The sequence below is a fragment of the Plasmodium falciparum genome, assembly GCF_000002765.6.
Source record: "Plasmodium falciparum 3D7 genome assembly, chromosome: 11".
NCBI classification, from domain to species: Eukaryota; Apicomplexa; class Aconoidasida; order Haemosporida; family Plasmodiidae; genus Plasmodium; species Plasmodium falciparum.
In genome coordinates, this window is record NC_037282.1 from 835,889 (window position 1) to 857,500 (window position 21,612).

The 21,612-nt window shown below is 18.0% G+C and overlaps 7 protein-coding genes across 7 annotated transcripts in view; 3 read left to right on the forward strand and 4 right to left on the reverse strand.

Moving 5' to 3' along the window:
- On the reverse strand, positions 1–1,578 carry PF3D7_1121900 (serine/threonine protein kinase, putative; the record flags this gene model as incomplete). The annotated part of the gene is made up of 1 exon (XM_001347862.1): positions 1–1,578. One exon carries the CDS (start codon positions 1,576–1,578, stop codon positions 1–3), a length of 1,578 nt encoding a protein of 525 aa, XP_001347898.1.
- Positions 1,579–2,491: 913 nt separating this feature from the next.
- PF3D7_1122000 (conserved protein, unknown function) lies at positions 2,492–4,212 on the reverse strand (the record flags this gene model as incomplete). The annotated part of the gene is made up of 3 exons (XM_001347863.1): positions 2,492–3,650; positions 3,787–3,940; positions 4,083–4,212. 3 exons carry the CDS (start codon positions 4,210–4,212, stop codon positions 2,492–2,494), a joined length of 1,443 nt encoding a protein of 480 aa, XP_001347899.1.
- Positions 4,213–4,839: 627 nt separating this feature from the next.
- Positions 4,840–6,562, reverse strand: PF3D7_1122100 (GPI transamidase component GPI16, putative; the record flags this gene model as incomplete). The annotated part of the gene is made up of 3 exons (XM_001347864.2): positions 4,840–4,940; positions 5,042–5,223; positions 5,301–6,562. 3 exons carry the CDS (start codon positions 6,560–6,562, stop codon positions 4,840–4,842), a joined length of 1,545 nt encoding a protein of 514 aa, XP_001347900.2.
- A 540-nt stretch (positions 6,563–7,102) lies between these two features.
- PF3D7_1122200 (JmjC domain-containing protein, putative) lies at positions 7,103–9,659 on the reverse strand (the record flags this gene model as incomplete). Its single annotated transcript, XM_001347865.2, has 11 exons — positions 7,103–7,252; positions 7,351–7,484; positions 7,600–7,656; positions 7,749–7,823; positions 7,917–8,044; positions 8,176–8,230; positions 8,333–8,419; positions 8,510–8,739; positions 8,845–9,129; positions 9,365–9,478; positions 9,634–9,659. The coding sequence occupies 11 exons, from the start codon at positions 9,657–9,659 to the stop codon at positions 7,103–7,105; spliced, it is 1,341 nt and encodes a 446-aa protein (XP_001347901.2).
- A 1,381-nt stretch (positions 9,660–11,040) lies between these two features.
- PF3D7_1122300 (conserved Plasmodium protein, unknown function) lies at positions 11,041–12,126 on the forward strand (the record flags this gene model as incomplete). The annotated part of the gene is made up of 1 exon (XM_001347866.2): positions 11,041–12,126. One exon carries the CDS (start codon positions 11,041–11,043, stop codon positions 12,124–12,126), a length of 1,086 nt encoding a protein of 361 aa, XP_001347902.2.
- Positions 12,127–13,446: 1,320 nt separating this feature from the next.
- On the forward strand, positions 13,447–16,682 carry PF3D7_1122400 (conserved Plasmodium protein, unknown function; the record flags this gene model as incomplete). Its single annotated transcript, XM_001347867.1, has 7 exons — positions 13,447–15,487; positions 15,584–15,626; positions 15,745–15,892; positions 15,978–16,072; positions 16,189–16,243; positions 16,360–16,461; positions 16,611–16,682. The coding sequence occupies 7 exons, from the start codon at positions 13,447–13,449 to the stop codon at positions 16,680–16,682; spliced, it is 2,556 nt and encodes an 851-aa protein (XP_001347903.1).
- A 784-nt stretch (positions 16,683–17,466) lies between these two features.
- The window catches only part of PF3D7_1122500 (conserved Plasmodium protein, unknown function), a gene marked incomplete at both ends in the record, with an annotated part of 5,871 nt that continues 1,725 nt past the window's right edge, over positions 17,467–21,612 (forward strand). The window contains one exon of the mRNA XM_001347868.1: positions 17,467–21,612. This exon is cut by the window's right edge and continues 1,725 nt beyond it. Within this exon, the coding sequence (XP_001347904.1) occupies positions 17,467–21,612 (4,146 nt within the window).

The window sequence follows — 21,612 nt, forward strand, 5'->3', positions numbered from 1 at the left end:
CTATGTACCTTGATATCGTTCTAACCATTTACTTGCTTCTTCCATTTCTTTTATTTCCTGTTTATCAAATTCTTCAAGCATAAAATTAATACTTTTAAAAATTTTCTTCTTTAAAGTTATGGATTCGTATTCCTCCTCAGCACAAACTAATGTATCTGAATTAATTAAGTTTAACAAATTTTTTTTCAGTACTTCTACATTATTAATATTTTCTTCAGTTGAATTATTATTTTGTCTTAATTTCCTCTTTTCATTGATATATATATGATACTTATTTATAATAGTTGTATACAGTTTTTCTAACTCGGAAACTTCTGGTAAGATGAAATTAAGTTTATTATAATTATATTTTTGAAAATATAAATGTTCCAAGATTTCCTCACATCCTCCGTTAAACCCTAATCTTTCTTCTGGATTCATAGTTGTTAACTTTTCTATTAAGTCTATTAATTCAGAAGGTATTATGGATGGATATTTTAATTCCCTTCTTTTTATTTTGTTATAGATGAACCATTCTGTTGAACCATCAAATGGAACGGTACATGTCACTAGTTGGTAAATAGTACACCCAAGACTCCAAAAATCTCGTGCCTTACCACTGCATTTATTTATTAATGCTTCAGGGGGAATGAAATTAGGAGAACCAACATAGTTTTCGAATGTTTTTTTTTTTTTATAGCTATTATGTTTATTTGCATCTGCTGCATAATCGTTACTTTTGAAAGAACTCAAAATTTGATTATTAAACTCATAGCTTTCATTATTCTTAAGTGTTTCTAGAACGCATTTGTTTGAATTTTGATCTTTTATATTTTTATCACTTTTTTGAAAATTAGTATTATTTAAATCATTATTATTAATTTCTTCGCCATTTAAACTATCATTATTTTTAAATTCATTTGCATTTTTTAAATCTTCGTTTGAATTATTGTTATTATTTTTTTTTAATACAAATTTACTTAATTCTTCATGATTTATTGTATCTTCCTCATTATTTGTTTTGATGCTTATGTTATCTAAATCTTTCGAACTACCAAAATCAATCATTTTTATGGTTCCATCTTTATTTATAAGAAAATTTTCACATTTCAAGTCTCTGTGAATAATATTTTTGTTATGTATATATATTAATGCATGTACCATTTGAAGTATTATATTAAATGTAATTTTTTCATTAACACCAACACTACGAATTTTTAAAAATTCCCATAAATCATAATCAGCATATTCATATAATAAATAAACATTTTCTTTGTCTTTAAATGTTTCTATTAATTTAATAACATTTGCATGTCCTGGGGTATTTAATTTTGACATAACGTTTTTTTCTGTTAACACATCATTTACTTTATTCATTTTATTCACTTTTTCTTTTTTGAATATTTTTAAGGCATATTTTTTTGAAGGATCATTTTTTAATTTTACCATAAACACATCACTGAAATTCCCAGTTCCTATGTGCATATATATTTCAAAATCATCCTTACAATATTTTTTATTTGTGTTATTTTTTTCAACATTTATTACATTTTCTTCAATATCATATATATTCTTATTCAACAAAAATCCTTTCTTCATTTTTATATTTTTATGTTGCGTTAATAAAAAATATTAATATTTCATTATATATATATTCAATCAATTAAAAAATATATAATATAAACATTTTGTTTTGTCTTTTTTTGTTTTTTTAAACTTTTTATTAAAATTATTTTACATAAATATATATTTATAGTTTTAGTGTTAATATAAGCTTGGTTCGATCAGTATTTTAAAATATATAATAATACAAATAATAAGAACATAAATAAAACCATACAAGCATAACCTTACAAATATTTTACGGTTTCAATTAAAAACAAATTATAATTTCATAACTGTATAGCTTCAAGTTTATAAAAATAAAATAATAAAATGAAACTATTTTTGCGATATTTTAAATTTTACATTAAATTTTTTTTTTCTCTTTTGATAATAAAAAAAGTAATAAAAAAAAAAAAAAAAAAAGAAAACAAAAACAAAAACAAAAACAAAAAAGATAAAACAAGATTAAACAAAATGTTTATAAAATGAAATTTATAAAATAAACCAATTAAAAGAAACAAAAGAAAAAAGAAAATTTTTTATAAGACTTAAAAAATTACCAAATGAAAAATTGGAAATATATTTATGAAAATATATAAATAAAATTTATTCTAGTGTATTCAAAAAAAAATAATAATAATAAAAATATATATATTATTATATACATTTTAGTTTTAAAATCATTTTGTTTTGTTTTTTTTAAATTTTGCATGTTTTTTTAACTTTTACACATATATTCTAATACATATTACAATATATTTTGTCACTTTATAATCCAAATTACTAATTAAAAAAAAAATAATATATTATATGATTCATTATTTTTTCTGTAAAATAATTATGACACTTTTATATAATAAATAACTATTATATATATATATATATATATTGCAAATTGAATTTTTTATTATATCGGGCCATATACATTAATATCTTCTTTTATTTGAATAAAACTATCAAGAACTCCCAATATTCTATCATTTCCTTTTCCATTAATGGAAAATATGTTATGTAATTTTTTTATTTGAATTAATTCTAGGTCAATAGCTTTTTTTTGAACAGCTACTCCAAATTGCTTCCATAAATCATCATCATAAATTTTCATATCTTGTAATATTGTTATAATATCATACAAATGTTGTACATGCATATTAATACACTTCCTTTTTAGGTGATAAAATAAATGATAAAGAATTCTTCTATCTTTAATTTTTAATTTATGTATACTAACAACAATTTCATGCATCATTGAACTATTTACAGTGTGATCAAGTCTTAAAAATCGTGATAATTCTAATGCATATTCAATTATTTTTTTATTTTTTATTTCATATTCTCTTAAGCATACCCATATACTTGTTATTCCTTGAGCTGTTATCATCATTTTGTTATTTTGTATATTTTTGATTATGAAATTGAATAAAAATAAAAAAAAAAAAGGATCACTTTTATTCATAATAGAATATGATTTCATTATCATACAAATATCTTGGCTTAAGTTCTTTTTACAACCTAAGTTGTCTATTCTATTTTCACTATTATCTTCATATATATTTCCTAAATTATGTTTTTCTGATGATATCAATTCTTTAGTTTCATCTAAATATGTATGGTCATTAAAATCTGTATTGGTATATTTATTTAGATATTCCTTTTCATTCTCATTTTTAATTTCAAAATAAGTACTTTTTTCATTAATATTCATTTTTATGTCATCCAAATGTGTTTTTGTTGCACTATTTTCAATAACATGATTTAATTCTTCATCTAATGTGTTTAATAATTCATAAACTCTATTTTTTACACATATCATTTCTAAAGGAGGTAATCTGTTTATCTTAGAATACGCCCATGATATTAATGATAATTCATGAAGAGTCATTGTTTTAATACATGCTTTTAATATCTTATTGATTTCCATAAAAAGGTCTGATAAATAAAAATTATTTTTTGCATAACTCCAAGCTATTAAACTAATTGATTTATTATCATAATTTAATATATTATTCTTTAGTATATTTTCATAGATAAATAATAGAGATTTTGTATGTCCCAAAACAGCATACCTAAATATAAGAATAAGACAATTATAAAATATAAAAAATGATTTTTTTTATATTTATAATAAAAAAGTTTATAGATATTATATAAAGGATAATGATATAATGGCCTATCTTTTTTTTTTTTTTTTTTTTTTTTTACCTATGTACAAGTGTGCTTATGTTTGATCTAAACATATTTATATTTTTGTATATGAAATCATTATAATTATTAAAAGTTGGAGATAACAAATCTACTTTTTTCATATGGTGTATATAAGTTAATGAAGCCACTATATCTCTTTTAGTAAAATATTCTAAATTATTAAAAAACAAAATTAAATTATAATTATATAATATATAATATATCATATGAACTACAATATAATATATAAAATGGATCATAATTATATTTGTAATAAAATATGTATATATATATATCATATATTGTGTTTATACCTTTATTATCATTACAAAATCTCATGAATTCATCAAAATACGTATATTTATTCATCAAACTAGCATAATAGGTATCATGTTTCCAATTTAATATCTTCGAGTATCTTTTTATAATTAAGGAAAAATTCATTGTATTTATTTATGGGAGGATTATAATCATTGTAGAGTTAACCCTTCTTCATATTTAAATAAAAAAAAATATAATAAATATATATATATATATATATATATATATATATATATACTTTATACAAAATAATAAGTCAAGCCATGTAATTAATTATGGCTCCTAAAATATATCATGTTATTATTTTAAAAGTGTGACAATTAAATATATATTATAATTCGAGATTTTTCTTACGGATAAAAAAAAAAAATAACTTATCGATTAATGTGTAATACCTCAAAATTTTTTATTTATTATATTATATTATATGTAATAAAGAATTTTTACAAAATGAAGAAAAATATAATAATATTTTTTTCAAAAAAAAATTCTAATTATATGTGCAGAAAAGAATATATATATATATATTTATGTATTATGAAAATAAAACTAATAAAAAGTATAAAATATATATAACATATTAAATACATTTATATAAATTCTTATAATATAATTATGTATTTGTTAATTAATTATTTTATTAAATTATATAGATTTTATTATTAAACTAATGAATTTGAAAGCATAACTACATAAAAAAAAAAAAAAAATAGGAAAAAATAAATAAAAAAAAAAACAACAAAAAAAAAGTTATACATATCTTGTTTGTTCTTTTGCAGTAAGTTTAAAGATGAACCCAAAAAATAACATGATAACACATGTTGAAATTGCTATAATATTAAAAGGCATACCTAACAAAAAAAAAAATTATAGTATATATATATATATATATATATATATATATATATTTATTTATTTATTTATATTTATTTATTTTTCTAAATAAACGTACTTGTGTCTGGTAAAACAATATCAATGAGTAATGAGGAAGTATATTTATAAATATAATCGTCATTTTTTTCATTTGAAATATAATTTTTTTTTTGTTTAAATATGCCACTTTCCAACAATATTCCCCTATCTATATCAAAGTCAAATTCAAAGGATCGGATTTGTATTTTGATTATTTCAAATCTATAAAGTATTAAAGATAAAATAAAAAAATATAAATTATATACATATATATATTATATGTTTATGCATTTTTTTACCTTATTATTATATCACATTTAGGGGGCAAAATGTACTTAAAATTAATATAGTAATAGTTTCCATTTTTTGGTAAAGAGTGTATCATATCGAAATTACTAAATTTAATATCAAATTTGTTAATTGCATTAGAACCAAAATATATGAAATCACAATATTTTTTGGAATCATCATTTTTATTAGAATCCTTTCCTTGTATAACTAAAGTGTGTAACAATGGAGATAAATAATATGGCAACTTATCAACAAATAAAAAATTACTACTATTTTTGTCATTTAAATTTTGAAATACGTAAACTAAAGAACTTTGTTTTTTCCTTATATCTGTCGTTATCATGCTGTTAGATTCTTCTTTATAGACATTAACATTTATATATTCCTCTATTATATTTGGTTTCCCTCTTTGTAATATATCATATATATTTATTTTTTCATATACCATTGCTATATTATCATATTTTTCAAAGATTGTGGAAACATAATCTTCTTCTTTTTTTTTAACAATAAGTGCAGTTCTATCAATCAAAGGACATTCATTTATATTATATTTACTATTTATTAAATCATTAATAGTTATATTTTCTTTATGATTATGTTCCGTAATATATTCAATATAAAGAACAAAAAAATTTTCATCATTGTCATTTAGTTCAAATCCAATATTAGTTGATAACGTTGTTATTAAATATGAAGGATTAATTAAATTAAATAAACCTCCAAAATTTTTACAAGGATACATTTTTTTAATGAAAGAAAAACTTTCTATACAAATACTTTCATCTGGTAAAAAAGCAAAAATTTTATTATCTACTTTAATTAAATCTTTTGTTTTTAAAAGGTTAGTTGATACACCTGTAATACCCCAAATGTCATTCAATAAAGTTTTTAAAAGAAACATTTCATTCTTTGAAAATTCATTATATTCTTTTTCTTTCGAAAAATCATATTTATCTCTTTCTTCTTTTTTTAAATCCACTACAAAAGTAAAACCATAAGGATATGAGTCCAAATATTTATTATTATAATATTCTCGGTAAACACCCCTTTTAATATTAATTTTAAGTGAATTCACATAATTTAATATTTTCAAGATATTTATAGGTACAAATTCTTTATAATCTTTTCCGTTTACAGTTAGCTTTAGTTTTACGTGTACTAAATCATTTTCTAAGGGTAATAAATTGATACTTTCATCAATTAAATAAGAATTTACAAATGAAAGAATATATATTATACTTAAATAAATATAAATAATACGTTTCATTTTGTTTATTATGATTCAAAATGATTTTATCTTTGACATTAATTTTCCTTTTTTTTTTTTTTTTTTTTTTAATGTTCTTATTATATATATAATTTTGTTTCTATGATATTATATAGTTAACTTCATTAATTATATTAAATTATATTTTTTTGTTCATAAAAAACAAAAAAAAATTATGGTGATACATAAAAAAGAAAATAATAAAATATAAAATATAAAAATATGTATGCATACAAATACATTCTTATTTTTTTTTATTTTTTTTGTTACACATATGTTATATATATATATATAAATATTACAAGGAAAAAATGTGAAAAAAAAATATATATGACAAAAAAAAAAAAAAAAAAATTAAGAAATAAAAAATTGGCAAAAAAATGCAAGAAATTGTAAAAAAACAAAAATATAACAAAGAATAAGAAAGATACTCACAATTTAAAGATAGACGTAGGACAATCTATATTCATACATTGGTTTAATATCATAGTGTTCTTAATATTCATTTTAAAAATAAAAAAAATACCAAACATTTTTCTTTTAAGTATTATTTATCCTTAATTTTTTTTTCTTTTTTAAATCTAATCCATTTTTCCTTTTTTTATTTTTTTTTATTTTTTTGATTTTCATATTTTTATAGTATGATAAAATTTCCGTTAAATTTGAATTCTTTTGTTTATAAATTCCAATCTAAAATAAAATAAAATAAGATAAAATGGAAAATGAAAAAATATCGACAATGTAAATAAATATAATATATATATATATATGTATGTATGTATAAATACCTTTTTATATAACTTTATATTTCTTTCGCTTAAATATTTGTCCACATAAGGATTATCAAATTTATTCTCAACATTTGCTGATTTATTTGTCTTTATATAAGGAGGATAATACCAATAATTAAATGCTAAATGATCTGAAAAAAAAATATGAACACAAAAACAAACATAACTATAATATTATACATAAATGGACATATAAAAATATATAATAATTATAGTAATATAATTTATTTTTAAAAATTAATATACATTGTTCTTCGCTTGAAAAGGATTTAACTTCATGAAACCATCCGCATGGTAAGTACACTGTTAAAACGTAAAAAAAAAAAAAAAAAAATTAAAATTAAATAAAATATATACATATATAATCAAATTGTTTTTGTTCAGCTTTTTCTAACATATATCTCCTTCATTCAAATTAACTTCAATGTATTTTTTCCTTATATTTGTGTTTTTATCAAAGATATTATCATCTAAAAATATAAAGGAAGAAAAAATAAAATTTTTTTATAATACAAATTTATTATATATATATATATATTTATTTATTTATTTATATGATCTACCTTCTTTCCTTTTCCTTGTATGAATAAGACAAAAATGATTCGGGATGTCTTGTCTAGCGTTTGGTTGACGGTGAAAGTCATGTTTTTTTAATTTGTAATTTAAAATATTTTCTTCTAATAAATTTAATCTATAAATATATAAAAGAAAATAAAGTATTTTTAGGTACAGTAATAATCATTTTTATAAAAATGAATATTAATATATAAAAAAATATATATATAAATATATATTTTTTTTTCAGTCAATTTTTGTATATACTTTTCTTCTGCCTTGTTTATAGAATCTTTTATTGTTTGGTTATCAACTAAAGGGTCTAAAAGTATAAAAATAAAAATTAAAAATAATATATTATTAATATATATAAAATATAGGTATTCAAAGTAATTTTTTTTGCTTATATATTTTGGTAACAAACCTTTTTTGTTTAAAACTTCATTCATTATGTTAATTTCATTGTATATATTATTCATCTGTTTCTTGTATACGTCTAAAATATGTGATCCTGAAATAACATAAGAAATGCACATATATATATATATAATATACTTATATATTTTTACATTTTAAGGTTATACATCCATACATAACTTACCATCACTTCTAATAAATGGCCAATAGGTAATCAAACCATTTTTGTGAACTTTAAAAATTTTCCCATTTGTTTTTAAACGGTAAGCAAAGTTAGGACTATATATTCTGAAGGTTTTCTTTCCTTTTAACAGGACATATATATTATCATGATAATCGTGATGTAAATATGTTTTTAATTTTGTGCTTTTATTATTTCCTAACCAGATATTATATTGATATATTTCTAAATTACTGAAATAAAAATATATATATATATATATATATATATATATATATATATATATAATATATATATACATACGGTAAAAAAAAATACTAAATGTTTCATTTAATTACCCCATAATTTCTAATTCTTTAGGAAGATAATTAATCATTTGACGTGTAATGGAATTACAAAAATCTTTTGGATGATATGCATTTTCTTTTACGTATTGAGTATTCAAATAATATTTCTTATTTCCTTTTTCTAATAATGATAAAAATTTATGAAACTTCATTTTTTTTTTTTCCCCAGTTCCAAAAGAATTCGATATCCTCTTTTCTAAATGTACATTTACATTCTCTATTTTTTCTTTCATAAAATTTAAATCAATGTTCAATTTATTCTTAATTACATATTCACTAAAAAAAAAAAATAACAATAAAATATAAATATATATATATATATATATATATAATAACAAGGTAAGGAAAAAAGTAATATAAAATATATGCACAGTCAATAAACATATACAATAAAGTTGTTACAAAATATAGAAATTAAGACTACGATAAAATTGCATAGGTATTTAAATATGATAAAAATATATAAACAATTACAAATATAAAATTTTAAAAATTATAAAATATCCTATACCTTTTTAGTATGCATGGTTTTCTTTTTAAAATATAATCTACATAAAATTTCTCTGCAGTTATATTTTCATGAATTCTGTCAATTTCACATGTTTTTTCATCATGGAAACAAAACCTAATGAATTTATAGAAAACATATTACAAAAAAAAAAATATGAATAAATGATACACAAATAATAAAACCCCCCAAAAAAAAAATATATATATATATATATATATATATATTAATTCATATACTTTTTTAACATTATTATATTAAAATATGCTCACCCTGTATACATATTATTTGGGGTCATTTTTCGTATATAGAATGGTAAAATAATATAAATGCCACAATTCTATATTTTGTAAACAAAAGGAATATATTAAATTACTTTGCATCACATAATATTAAGATAAAATAATATATAAATAAAATAATACATATATATATGTATTTTTTATTTTAAAATTATTCTTTCATTTTTTTATGGTATATATATAAATAAAAATTATATATTTATATTATATATATATATATAATATATAATATATATATATATATATATATATATATATATATATATATATATTATATTTATAACATATATTTTTTTTTCCTATATAATATGCATATATATGGATGTAAGTAAAAAATATATATGCACTTGAATATTATAAATATATTTTAATATATTATATATATATATATATATACATATATAATACGATAAAAAAATGACCCTAATTTAAAAAAAATAAAAAAAATAAATCTGTATTTTTTTTATTTATAATATATATTTTTTTTTAATTGTATCCGTTATAAATTTATATTTTTTTGTAATTAAAAAAAAAGTAGTGCCGTTAATATATTATTATTTTTTAATATAAGAAATATTCAATAGATTATTATATTATATATAATATTTTTATAATATATATTTTTTTTGAAGACATTTGTTTTGAGTTTTTATATATATATATATATATATTATATATTTTTTTTTTTTTTTTTTTTTTTTTTCTTCATAATGTTCATATGTTATTATTAAGATTAAATGTATGTAATATAAATATAATTCTTTTTTTTTTCTTTATGACTTTTATATAATATTTTTATATTTATTTTTAAGAATATAGTATAATTTAATATTTCATATTTATATTCTTTTTTCTGTTGTATCATGCAAAATTTTGCGTTTTATTATTTGAATAATTATAAGATAATTATTTTACGTCTGATTGAAGTTTATGTATGATAGATATATTATATATATATATATATATATAGATATATATATATTTATATTATATGTATGTATATATTTTTCTCCCTTTCCCTTTTCCAACAATAAAGTATGTATTAAAGAATAATGATTATATAAATACACATATATAAATTATTTTTATAAAACTTATTTCGCTGTTTTTATGAAATTTAAAAGAAATAAGGTTTACATAAAAAAGAAATAATATATATATATATATATATATATATATAATACGACATGTAATATGAGGTCATTTAATATAATACATATACCTGTAAATATATCGTTATATATGTTTAATTTTTTCTTTCTATATTATTCCTATGTGAAAAAAAATATATATATGTACATAACTTTGTTGTGATAAATGTTAAATTTTTTTATAAAGTTAACAATATCTTGAAAAAAAAAAAAAAAAAAAAAAAAAATGACCCCAGTTACTTTTGAATGTATATCTGTGGCACTCGTTTCATTATTTTTCATAAAAATATTGGCATATATTTACAAACAAAAGTGTGAAAAAGATAATTCAAAAGTAAAGAAAGGGAAAGAAAATAATAATAATTCTACAATGAATGTTAAACTTGATATCGTTTGTGATATAACAAATAGTTTTGGAAAATATTATACCAAAGAAGTATTAAAAAAGAAAAATATATTAGGTATTATACCAGTATATAAAAGTTATAATAAGGAATATGAAAACGTGGATAAATTCAATGGATTTATGGCCGAATTTTTCAAATTTTTAGATTTAAGAAATGGGAAAGTAATATTAGCTAGTGATAATAATTCTATAAATAATTATATAAATCCATTATCTAAAATAGAAGATACAGAAAATGAAAATGATGAAGAAGATATATTACTAGCTTCATGTATTATTTATGAAAAGATATTAATAATCGTTTGTGTAATTAATTATGATATGGATATTGAAAAACAATTGGATTATTTTTTGAAGAATCAAAAAAACGATTTACTTATTGTTATAAATAATTTATTTTTAAATAGCAATTTGAAAGATGAAAAGAATTATAAAAATATGGAATTATTAGAAAAAAAATGTTCCTTAGTACCAAAAGGAGATGTCAATAATTTATTATCCTTTTTTGATTTTATGAATATTAAAAAAGGATGTATAAGTGATTTATATTCAATCATACAAATAAATATGAAAAACTTTCGTTATTTTTATAAACTTTTAGGAAATACCACGTCTGGTACATTTTTCAATGGACATGTCTATGATAATTTTATGTCTACGAATATATATAATTCACTTATGGATATATATGACGATTTGATTTCAGAAACAATAAAAAAAGACAAAAAAAAAATTAACATTAAAAAGTTTTATACCTTTTATTGTGTAAAGTGTGATTATAAAAAAATTGTGAAATTAAGTCTTATGAAATTAGAAAATAATTTCTTCTTATTTTATATATATAATATCTATTCGTATATTTATTATCAGTTAATATTATATGTATCTCAGAAAAATTCTGTATAATTCTTTTTTTTTGGAAATGTATTTTTATGTTTTGTTTTAGTATTACATATATATGGAATAATGACATATTGAATTATATATATATATATATATATATATATATATATATGTATACATATATGTGTATTTTTTTTTTTTTTTTTTTTTTTTATTTCACATATTTTACTTTATTTGCAACAAATTAATTAATTTATAATAAAAAGAAATTTGTACTTTTTTGTTTAAATTATTTTCCATTTGTTATATATATAAACATAAAAAAAAATTGCTTTTATATTTTTTAAGACGTATTAACGTCTTTTTTTTTTCTTTTTTTTTTTTTTGGATAATATATATTCAATATATATATATATATTATGGTATTATATACAAATAAAAGTCCATTACCAAATTAAGCAACTTTGTGATTAAAATATAACAAATAAATAACATTTACATAATATATATTATTTCTTTTTATTTATATATTCCTCTAATACGTTATTATAACACGTTGTTTCTTTTAATTATAAAAAAATAATAATATTATAACTGTACTCCAAATTTTGTTTTTTAAATTCAAAATTTTCTATTCTTTAAATATATTAAGCATAAAAAAAAAAAAAAAAAGAAAAAAAAAAAAAAAAACATATATATATTATATATATATATAATTATTTTATTTTTATTTTATTGTTTTTTATTTTTTCATTTATGTTATATGCACTTAAAAATTCAAACCCAATGAGAATAATATAAATATATATTTATATATTATATATGATATATTCGTTTATATATTATTATCAAATGTTTATTTTATCTCTCTCAATTTTTGTATTTACGAAGAATGTTTAATTAAATAAGAATAATTTTACATTTTGAGAACACGTTATGAAAATAATGTTAATTATAAGAAGATATAAAAATAGGTTTTGTTTTGTATAAAGGATCCTATTTATAATTTGCATAATTTAATACAAGAATCAAAAAAAAAAATAAAAAAAATAAATAATAAAATAATAATAATAAATTATAAAAATAAAGAAATAATATGATTTAAAAAAAATATATATATATATATATATATATTTATTATTTATTTATGGTTTTTTTTTTTTTTTTTTTTTTTTCTTTCATTATATAGATTTTTATCATTTATATAAAGGTATACTTTTTTTTTTTTAGTATATTATATATATATATATATAATATAATATATATATATATATATATATATAACATAAGTATGTAAAATTTTATACTTTAATATAAAGTTTAATTTTTTCCTTCCTTATTGTTCCCTTATTTTATTTGTTTTTTTTTTTTATTTTATAAAAAATGGAGAATAATAAAGATAATGAAAAAAAAGGTTTAGAAACAAAAAACGAAACAATTATTGAAAAGGAAAATAAGGAAGTTGAAGAGGAAAAAGAAAAAGAATTTGAAGAAAGCGAATATAATCAAAGTATATACAACGAAAATGATGATATTATAGATAATAAAAAGACTCAAAATGTTCATCTTGAAAATAATGAAGATGATAATGTTGAAAATCAATGTGAGGTATATATTCACGAACATAGTATAGAAGAATATGATAATAAAGATGATATAACAGGAGAAGAAAAAAGGGATTCTTTAAAAAAATCACCTTTACAATCAGAAGATATAAATAGTAATGATAGTGTTTACAAAAGAGAAGAAAATATGATGTCTGCTGAAAAAAAAAAAGACGAAGAAAATGATGATAAAAATATTAAAAATAATAAAAGAAAAATGTCAGAAGAAATGATAACCATGAAAAGTACTAAAAAATTAAAAAATGGAGAAAGTAATAAAAATGATGATGAAATAAGTTATGATTATTTTGATAAGAACATTGATTTAGAAATATATATGAATAAAATAAAAAACAATTTTAATTTATATTTAGAAGAGTGTGAATATCAATTAAAAGATTTAAAAAATTGTTATATTGAAAACGATAAATTAATTAAAGAAATTGTAAATGAAAATAATAGTACCATGATAGGAAATAATGAAAATATAGATGATGAATTTGAAACAGATAAGATAAAAAACGGAACCAAAAAAACAACAAAAACGAAAGAAAATGGGGAACATGTAGAAGATATGGAAGAAATACGAAAGAAAAATGAATTGAAAATAGAAAAGAAAAGAACTATATTAAATAATATTATGAACATAAGATTAATTTATAGAACAGTTGAAATATATTTATTTAGTATGAGACAATTTATATATTTATTAAAAGAGAAGAATAATTTTATATCACATATATTGGATGAACAAATTATTATTAAAAATAATTATGAGCAAGTAATCGAAAATTTATTGGAATTTGAAGCAGACAATTATGAAGATATAAAACATATTGTAGAAAATAAAATATTATCTATAAATGATATGTTATTAAAAAATAATGAATATGATGAAAAATTAAAAGAATATATGTCATATTTATGTACACTACAATGTTTGCAAGAAGAAATATCACAACGTATTGATGCAAAAACAGATTTACGATTATTAATGATAAAAAAAAAAGAAATTTCTGATAAATTTACAAAACAAAATCAAAGAAAAGATACATCATTTAATAAATTATCTTTATTTAAAAATAGTATCCAATGTATTGTTGATAAATATAATTCATTTGATAAAGAACTTACACATTATTTGTCATCCTTCTATTATAAAATCATGAATCATCAAATTGATTTGAGTATTAATAACATGTCCATTTTAAATAATAAAATGCAATTTAATTTTTTTTTTCATTTTAAAGAACAAAGTAATATAAATGATGTTTTTCAATTTATGAAATATGACGTTATTACAAAAGATAGAAACAATGATCAAAATTTTTCTAATCGTAATGATGTTCATAATGAATATATATCCATAAAATTTTATACAAAAGATAATTTTGATGTTTCTATTTTACCTGATGTATCATATCTAAATCATTTTAATATACAAATAGATATTTCTTATCTATGTAAAATGGATTGTTTAGTAGCCAAAGCTAATTCTATTGATTATTTGAGATTGTATAATAATGATTGTCGATTACTTTCTGATATATATAGTAATGAAGATCACCTTCTCTTATTTTCAAATAATGCAAATGATTTTTTAAATTTTAAATATGGTTTTCCGTATTTTTGGATAAATGCTCTTGTAGAAAAACCTTATAGTTTATCCGAAAAAAATGAACTTCCGAAAAAGGAAGAAGGATCAACTAAAAAAGCAGAAAATAAAAATATGGATCGTAAATCCTTATCAGAAATTTATAATTGGCACTTAAATAGGACCTTGGATATATCTGTTGTTTTTTCAAAAGTATTTACTCGAGGTACTAAAAAAATTTAAGTACACATAAAAAATATTATTACATATATATATATATATATATATTTATTTATTTATTTCTATTTTTTTAAATTATTAGTCTTATTTAGAATATGGGATATTTGGCAAATCCGTCATTACAGGTAAAGGATTCATATTTTAAAATTATATATTAAAATTTTATAATATTTATATATGACATATGATATATTATTTATTATATATATATATATATATTTTTTTTTTTTTTTTTTTTTGCAGAAATTATCCAAATGTGTTTCCCCCATTTACTTGTGAAAAACATATGGATGCTTTAAAGAAAATTCAGTCCGTTTCCTTGCAACAAATATCAACTTTTAACATTATAACTGAAGAATCTTATTTAAAGGAGGAAAAAGAAATTAATAATGTAATATTTTTAATTTATTATTATATAATATAATATATATATGTATATATATATTTAACACTTATATATTTTCCCTTTTATATAGGAATGTAGTAAAGATAATATATATGCATGTTGTCATATTGAATTGTCTACCCCCTATTTGGTTAAAGCATATATTAACGTTCCTTGCAATGGAAAGTAATTATATTAAAAAAAAAATAATAATATTGGAAAATTAATTTTTCCATAAATTTAAATATTTTTAAAAATATGTGTACATATATATATATATATATATATATATTTTTTTTTAGGGAACCATATTTTAGTGTATTTTTAACCAAAAAAAAATATTCGAGGAGATTAAAAGTAAGACGTTAAAAAAAAAAAAAAAAAAAAGGAAATTCTAAATATTTATCTTAATAACATAATTGATATATAATATATATTATAATTTATGAACTCATTATTATATTCTTTTATAGAAATTACAAGATTATTTAAATACAGCTGTTGTAAATAAACATTCAAAAGTTGATGATACTCAAAGACAGATTATATTAACACTACAACTGGCAAAATTAAGGGTATATAAAATATATATTTATATATATTAATTAATGTATGTATATTTTTTTTTGCATATGCTTATATTTGCATAACTGTATATATATTTCACATATATGTGTTAATTTTAAAATGTTCTTATTTTATATATAATTTTAATTCTTTTTAGGAGGGAGCTTATAAATACTATAAATCATTCAGCAAAAATTCTTCGAGTATATTTGATGAAGAAATAAATTAAGGACACATATATGCAAAAAAAAAAAAAAAAAAAAAAAAAAGAAAAGAAAGGAAAAGGAAAAAGAAAAAGAAAAAGAAAAATACACTTTTTATATTATAAAGATTTTTTAATAAAAATCCCTGGGTGGAAGAACATAATATTTTTTATGTTCAGTTTAATTATAAACTTATGTCTCTAATTTTTTTTTTTTAAATATATAAATAACTACATACATAATATATATATATATATATATATATATATATATTTATTTATTTATTTATTTATTTAATTATTATTTGTTATTTTTTTTAATAATTTTTTTATAAGTGTAATTAAATTTCTCCTTTTTTTCATATATTTTTTCATAATTTGTAAATACTATATAAACATTATAATAGTATGAAACATTTGTGCAAAAAAAAAAAAAAAAAAAAAAAAAAAAAATTAAATTTAAATTTAAAATTAAAAATAAAAATAAAAATAAAAATAAAATTAATGTTAATATATTATTCTAAGAACATGAAAGATTAAATTTTTCTTTATGTAAATATTGGGAGCAATAAAAACTCATAAAATTTTTAATTATTTTTATTTATATTTTCATAAGGTTTTTTAAAAATATTTTTAATTATTAGGATTAATTTTTAATTTTTTTTGGTTTTTTTTTTTTTTTATTATTTAAAACTAACAAAAATTAAAACTTTTTAATAATACTGAAATATTAAAATAATATTTCTTTATATATATATATATATATATATATATACACATATTATATATATTTTTTTTTTTTGACTATAAAATGCAAAATTTTGTTGATTCAGATTATAAAAAAAGAACTAGTAATAATAATGAAACTTCCGAAAGATATATTAACTCAATACAAAATTGTGATAAAGATGAAAAGAGAATATTAGAAGATGAAAATGTGCAAAAAAACTTGTCATTTATTAATAATGAAAATATATATAATAAAAAGTTATCTAATCAATTGAAGACAAATGATAATCATAATAATAGTAATGTGAATACTCCTATTTGTTCTGTAAAATGTTTAAGCAATAAAAATATTTCCGTGGAGGATTTAAATAATGAAGAATCAAATACACAAAAAAATTTAGAAAAAGCTGTAAACAGGAGAAAAAAAATTAAAGAAATTTTATTAGAATATAATTCATTAAATTTAAGTTTATCTAGTGATAATATAGATATATCAAAAGATAAGTCAATAAACCATAATAATAATAATAATAATAACAATAATAATAATATGAATGGAAAGGATCAATATAATCCTATTACTTATAAAACAAATATATCTGAAGAAAAATATTGTAATACAATAAATGATAAAATATCAAGTAAAAAAGAGGCAAGTAATTATAAATCATATAATAAATGTAGTATTAAAAATAATGATACATTAAACTATAATAATTACTCAAATAATATAGATAACAATATTCATAACTTAAAATCAATAATAAATCGGGATTTTCTAGATAAATCGTTAGTTTCGAATGATGACGAAATAGATGATTATAAAACATTTTTAACCTTAGATAGCAATCAAACAATTTTTAAGAACAAGCCACTTAAAGTCCCAGATCTTTCTTTTTTAAATAATAGTAGCAGAACCTTTAGTAATACTGATTTTCTTCACATGGACAATAATAATAATAATAATAATAATAATAGAGAAGTTTATAATGAAGAACGAACTAATTTTGTTAGGAATAAAATCATTTATGAAAAATTAGATGGATTATCCTTCTGCTATGATAATGATAGTAAGAACTTTAATTTCCCACCTGGACAGGATGATCATGATAAATCAATACAATTACAAAAAGACCACAAAACAGGTATTCTATATGAATGCAACAACAAAAATTATAATATGAGTGATAAAAATTTGAATATTTTTGAATTAAAAAAAGAAAATAAAAATAATATAGTTAAGAATTATATTAAAATTAATAAAGTTGAAAACTCTAATATAGAACAGTTAATTAATAATCATATGAATAATTCACCTAATTATATCTTAGACAATAAAAAGTATGATACAGATGGTAAAAATTACAATGTAGATAATAATATAATAAAAATGCATAATACTAAAAATTTAAATAATCCAACTGATTATAATCGTAACTGTAGAATTATTTATAAAAATGCTTTTGAAAATTTTCATTATAATAATAAAAATACTAATGTAAATAGAGATAATATGTATTATAATAATAAAGATATAGAAAGAGATGTAGAAGTGGAAAAAATAAATTATATTAATAAATTTAATAATAGTAGTAGTATAGTATATCCATATGAATTAAAATATAAAAATGCAATAATATCAGAAAATACATGTAAAAGTAAAAATAAAATATATGAAAATTTGAATTATGCAAATATAGAATATAATAAACCTACATATAATAAAAACGATTTTTCACAAGATGAGGAAACATATTTAAATTTTTCTTATATGAAAAATATAGAAAAATTTAAAGAGTTATTAATAAATGCTACTAGAGATAATTTAAATGAATATATCAAATGTTTACAAAATATAAATAATAAAAAATTAAAACATTATAAACATTATCTTAAACAAGTAAATAATTATAATATTAGTCAATATTTTAATAAAACATTTAATATATCTACTCCTGTAAAAAATATGAAAGAATCTAAATTACACAAATCAGATACGTTTTCTTCATTACCTAAATCCATCAATGAAAGTGATGAATTAAGTACAACAACATATAGTGCAAGTAGTACTAATAATAAAAGTATAAATAAATACCATAAAAATAATTGTAATCAAATTATTATTGATAGTAGTTGTTGTAGTAGTAGTATTAGTAGTGATAGCTTTTGTAGCAATTTTACAAATAAAAGTGTAACATATGGTAATAAAATGAAAATTTATAAAAACAAACGAAAACCAAATTTTAATTCTACTAGTATGTTATTACCATCAGTAAGTAAACAAGAAATTATTTCATATCCTGCAAATATAAATAATGAGTCTAGACTAAATTTAGTTTATAAAAATACGAAAAAAGAAATGTATTATAATAATAATAATAATAATAAAAATACATATTATTCTAGTTTTAATAATTTTACACCCAAATTACACAAATCCATAATAAGGAAAAGTGATTTTCCTTATATTAAAGAAAAAAATAGTTTTAATAGTTTGCATTATATTAATAATGAAAAAAGAAATAAAACATATAAAATAAATAATAATAATTACAAACATATAGATAGTATGAACTATATTCAAAATAATATATATCCTTATAAAAATTACAATAAAAACAAAAAAAGAAATTTTTTTTTTTCTTTTAATACAGATTCTGAAGATTATAATAATAAATATTTAAACAATTCTTCTTTTTCAATGTTACGGAGCCATTCCTATGAAAATCATTTTAAGCATATATCATATGATAATCATTTAAATGACCCCAAAAAAAATTATATAAAATATAGAGATAATAATGATATTAATAATAATAATAATAATAATAATAATTATTATTATAATAGTCATTTTGGAAATTATAACCATGAACTTATTCAACATTCAAATGATGAAAAAGATTCAAATGAAAATACATATAATAATATAAATAGAAATATATTTTTTAATAAATTAGAATCTGCAGAAAATGAAAAGGAAAATGAGAATAATAATAATTATGGTAAAGTGGATAGTAAATGTTCAGAAACATCATTTCATAAAAATAAAAATGAAATAATGAACCAACATATATTGTATAATAATTATCATGATGTTATGAATAAGAATAAAATTTATGAAATGGTTCATGCGAATTTAAATGAATATGATACTTCAAATAAGAATTATGAATTTAATAAAAGTATTATAAATAATATGAATAATATGAATAATATGAATAATAATATAAATAATAATAATAACATAAATAATAATAATAATAATAATTGTCTATCCAACAAAAAAGATTTTGCACAAAATGATGAATATCTATTTAACAAATCAAATGACGAAGAAATGTTTGTTAATGTGAATCATGGATCAGCCACAACTCTTTTAAAAATAACAACAATTAATAATATAGAATCTTCGATAAAAAACGTTACTAATAATTATGATATAAATGATATATCCATAATAAACAAAAAACAAGAAAAATGTGATATGAATGAAGAAAATGTATCTAATGTAAATTTCGAAGAAAACGAATACAAAAATTTTATAATACATGCTGATTATGATTTATCTGAAAATAAAAATCTTAATGATATATCTGATGATAACAAGACAAGTACTAGAGAAGAAAAAAATGAACATGATTCATTCATAAATGTGAGAAACAAAGAAAATCTCCATAATTCATTATTGTTTAACACAAAAGAAAAAGATATGGAAAATATACTTGATTCTTTAAATTATAATTCTCAAAATGGCTCAAACAATAAAGAGAAATTATATAGAAAAAATGAAAAAGATAATTCAATTATTAATATTAATGATAATACAAATGAAATAAAAAAATATGCACAAAGTGATATGCCAAGTGACATAAAAAGTGGAATGAAAAATGATAATAAGAATAACATAAACAATAAATATATTTCAAATGAGATGCCAAGTAATATTCTAAATAATATTCAAAAAGAGATACAAAAAGATGTTCCAAATTTTATGGAATATCACAATGATCGTCCATTTAAAATGGAAGGAAAGGACATTAGAGAAATTATGAAAAATAATAAAACACGAATAGAAAATTTGTATGATAATGAAAATAATCAAAGTGATCTTTGTTTAAGTGAAAATACAAGTGAATGGAATTATAATATAAATAATGATTTAGAAAATAAAAAAAACAAACCTCCATTTTTGAACATGTATAATAATATGAATAATTCAGAAAAG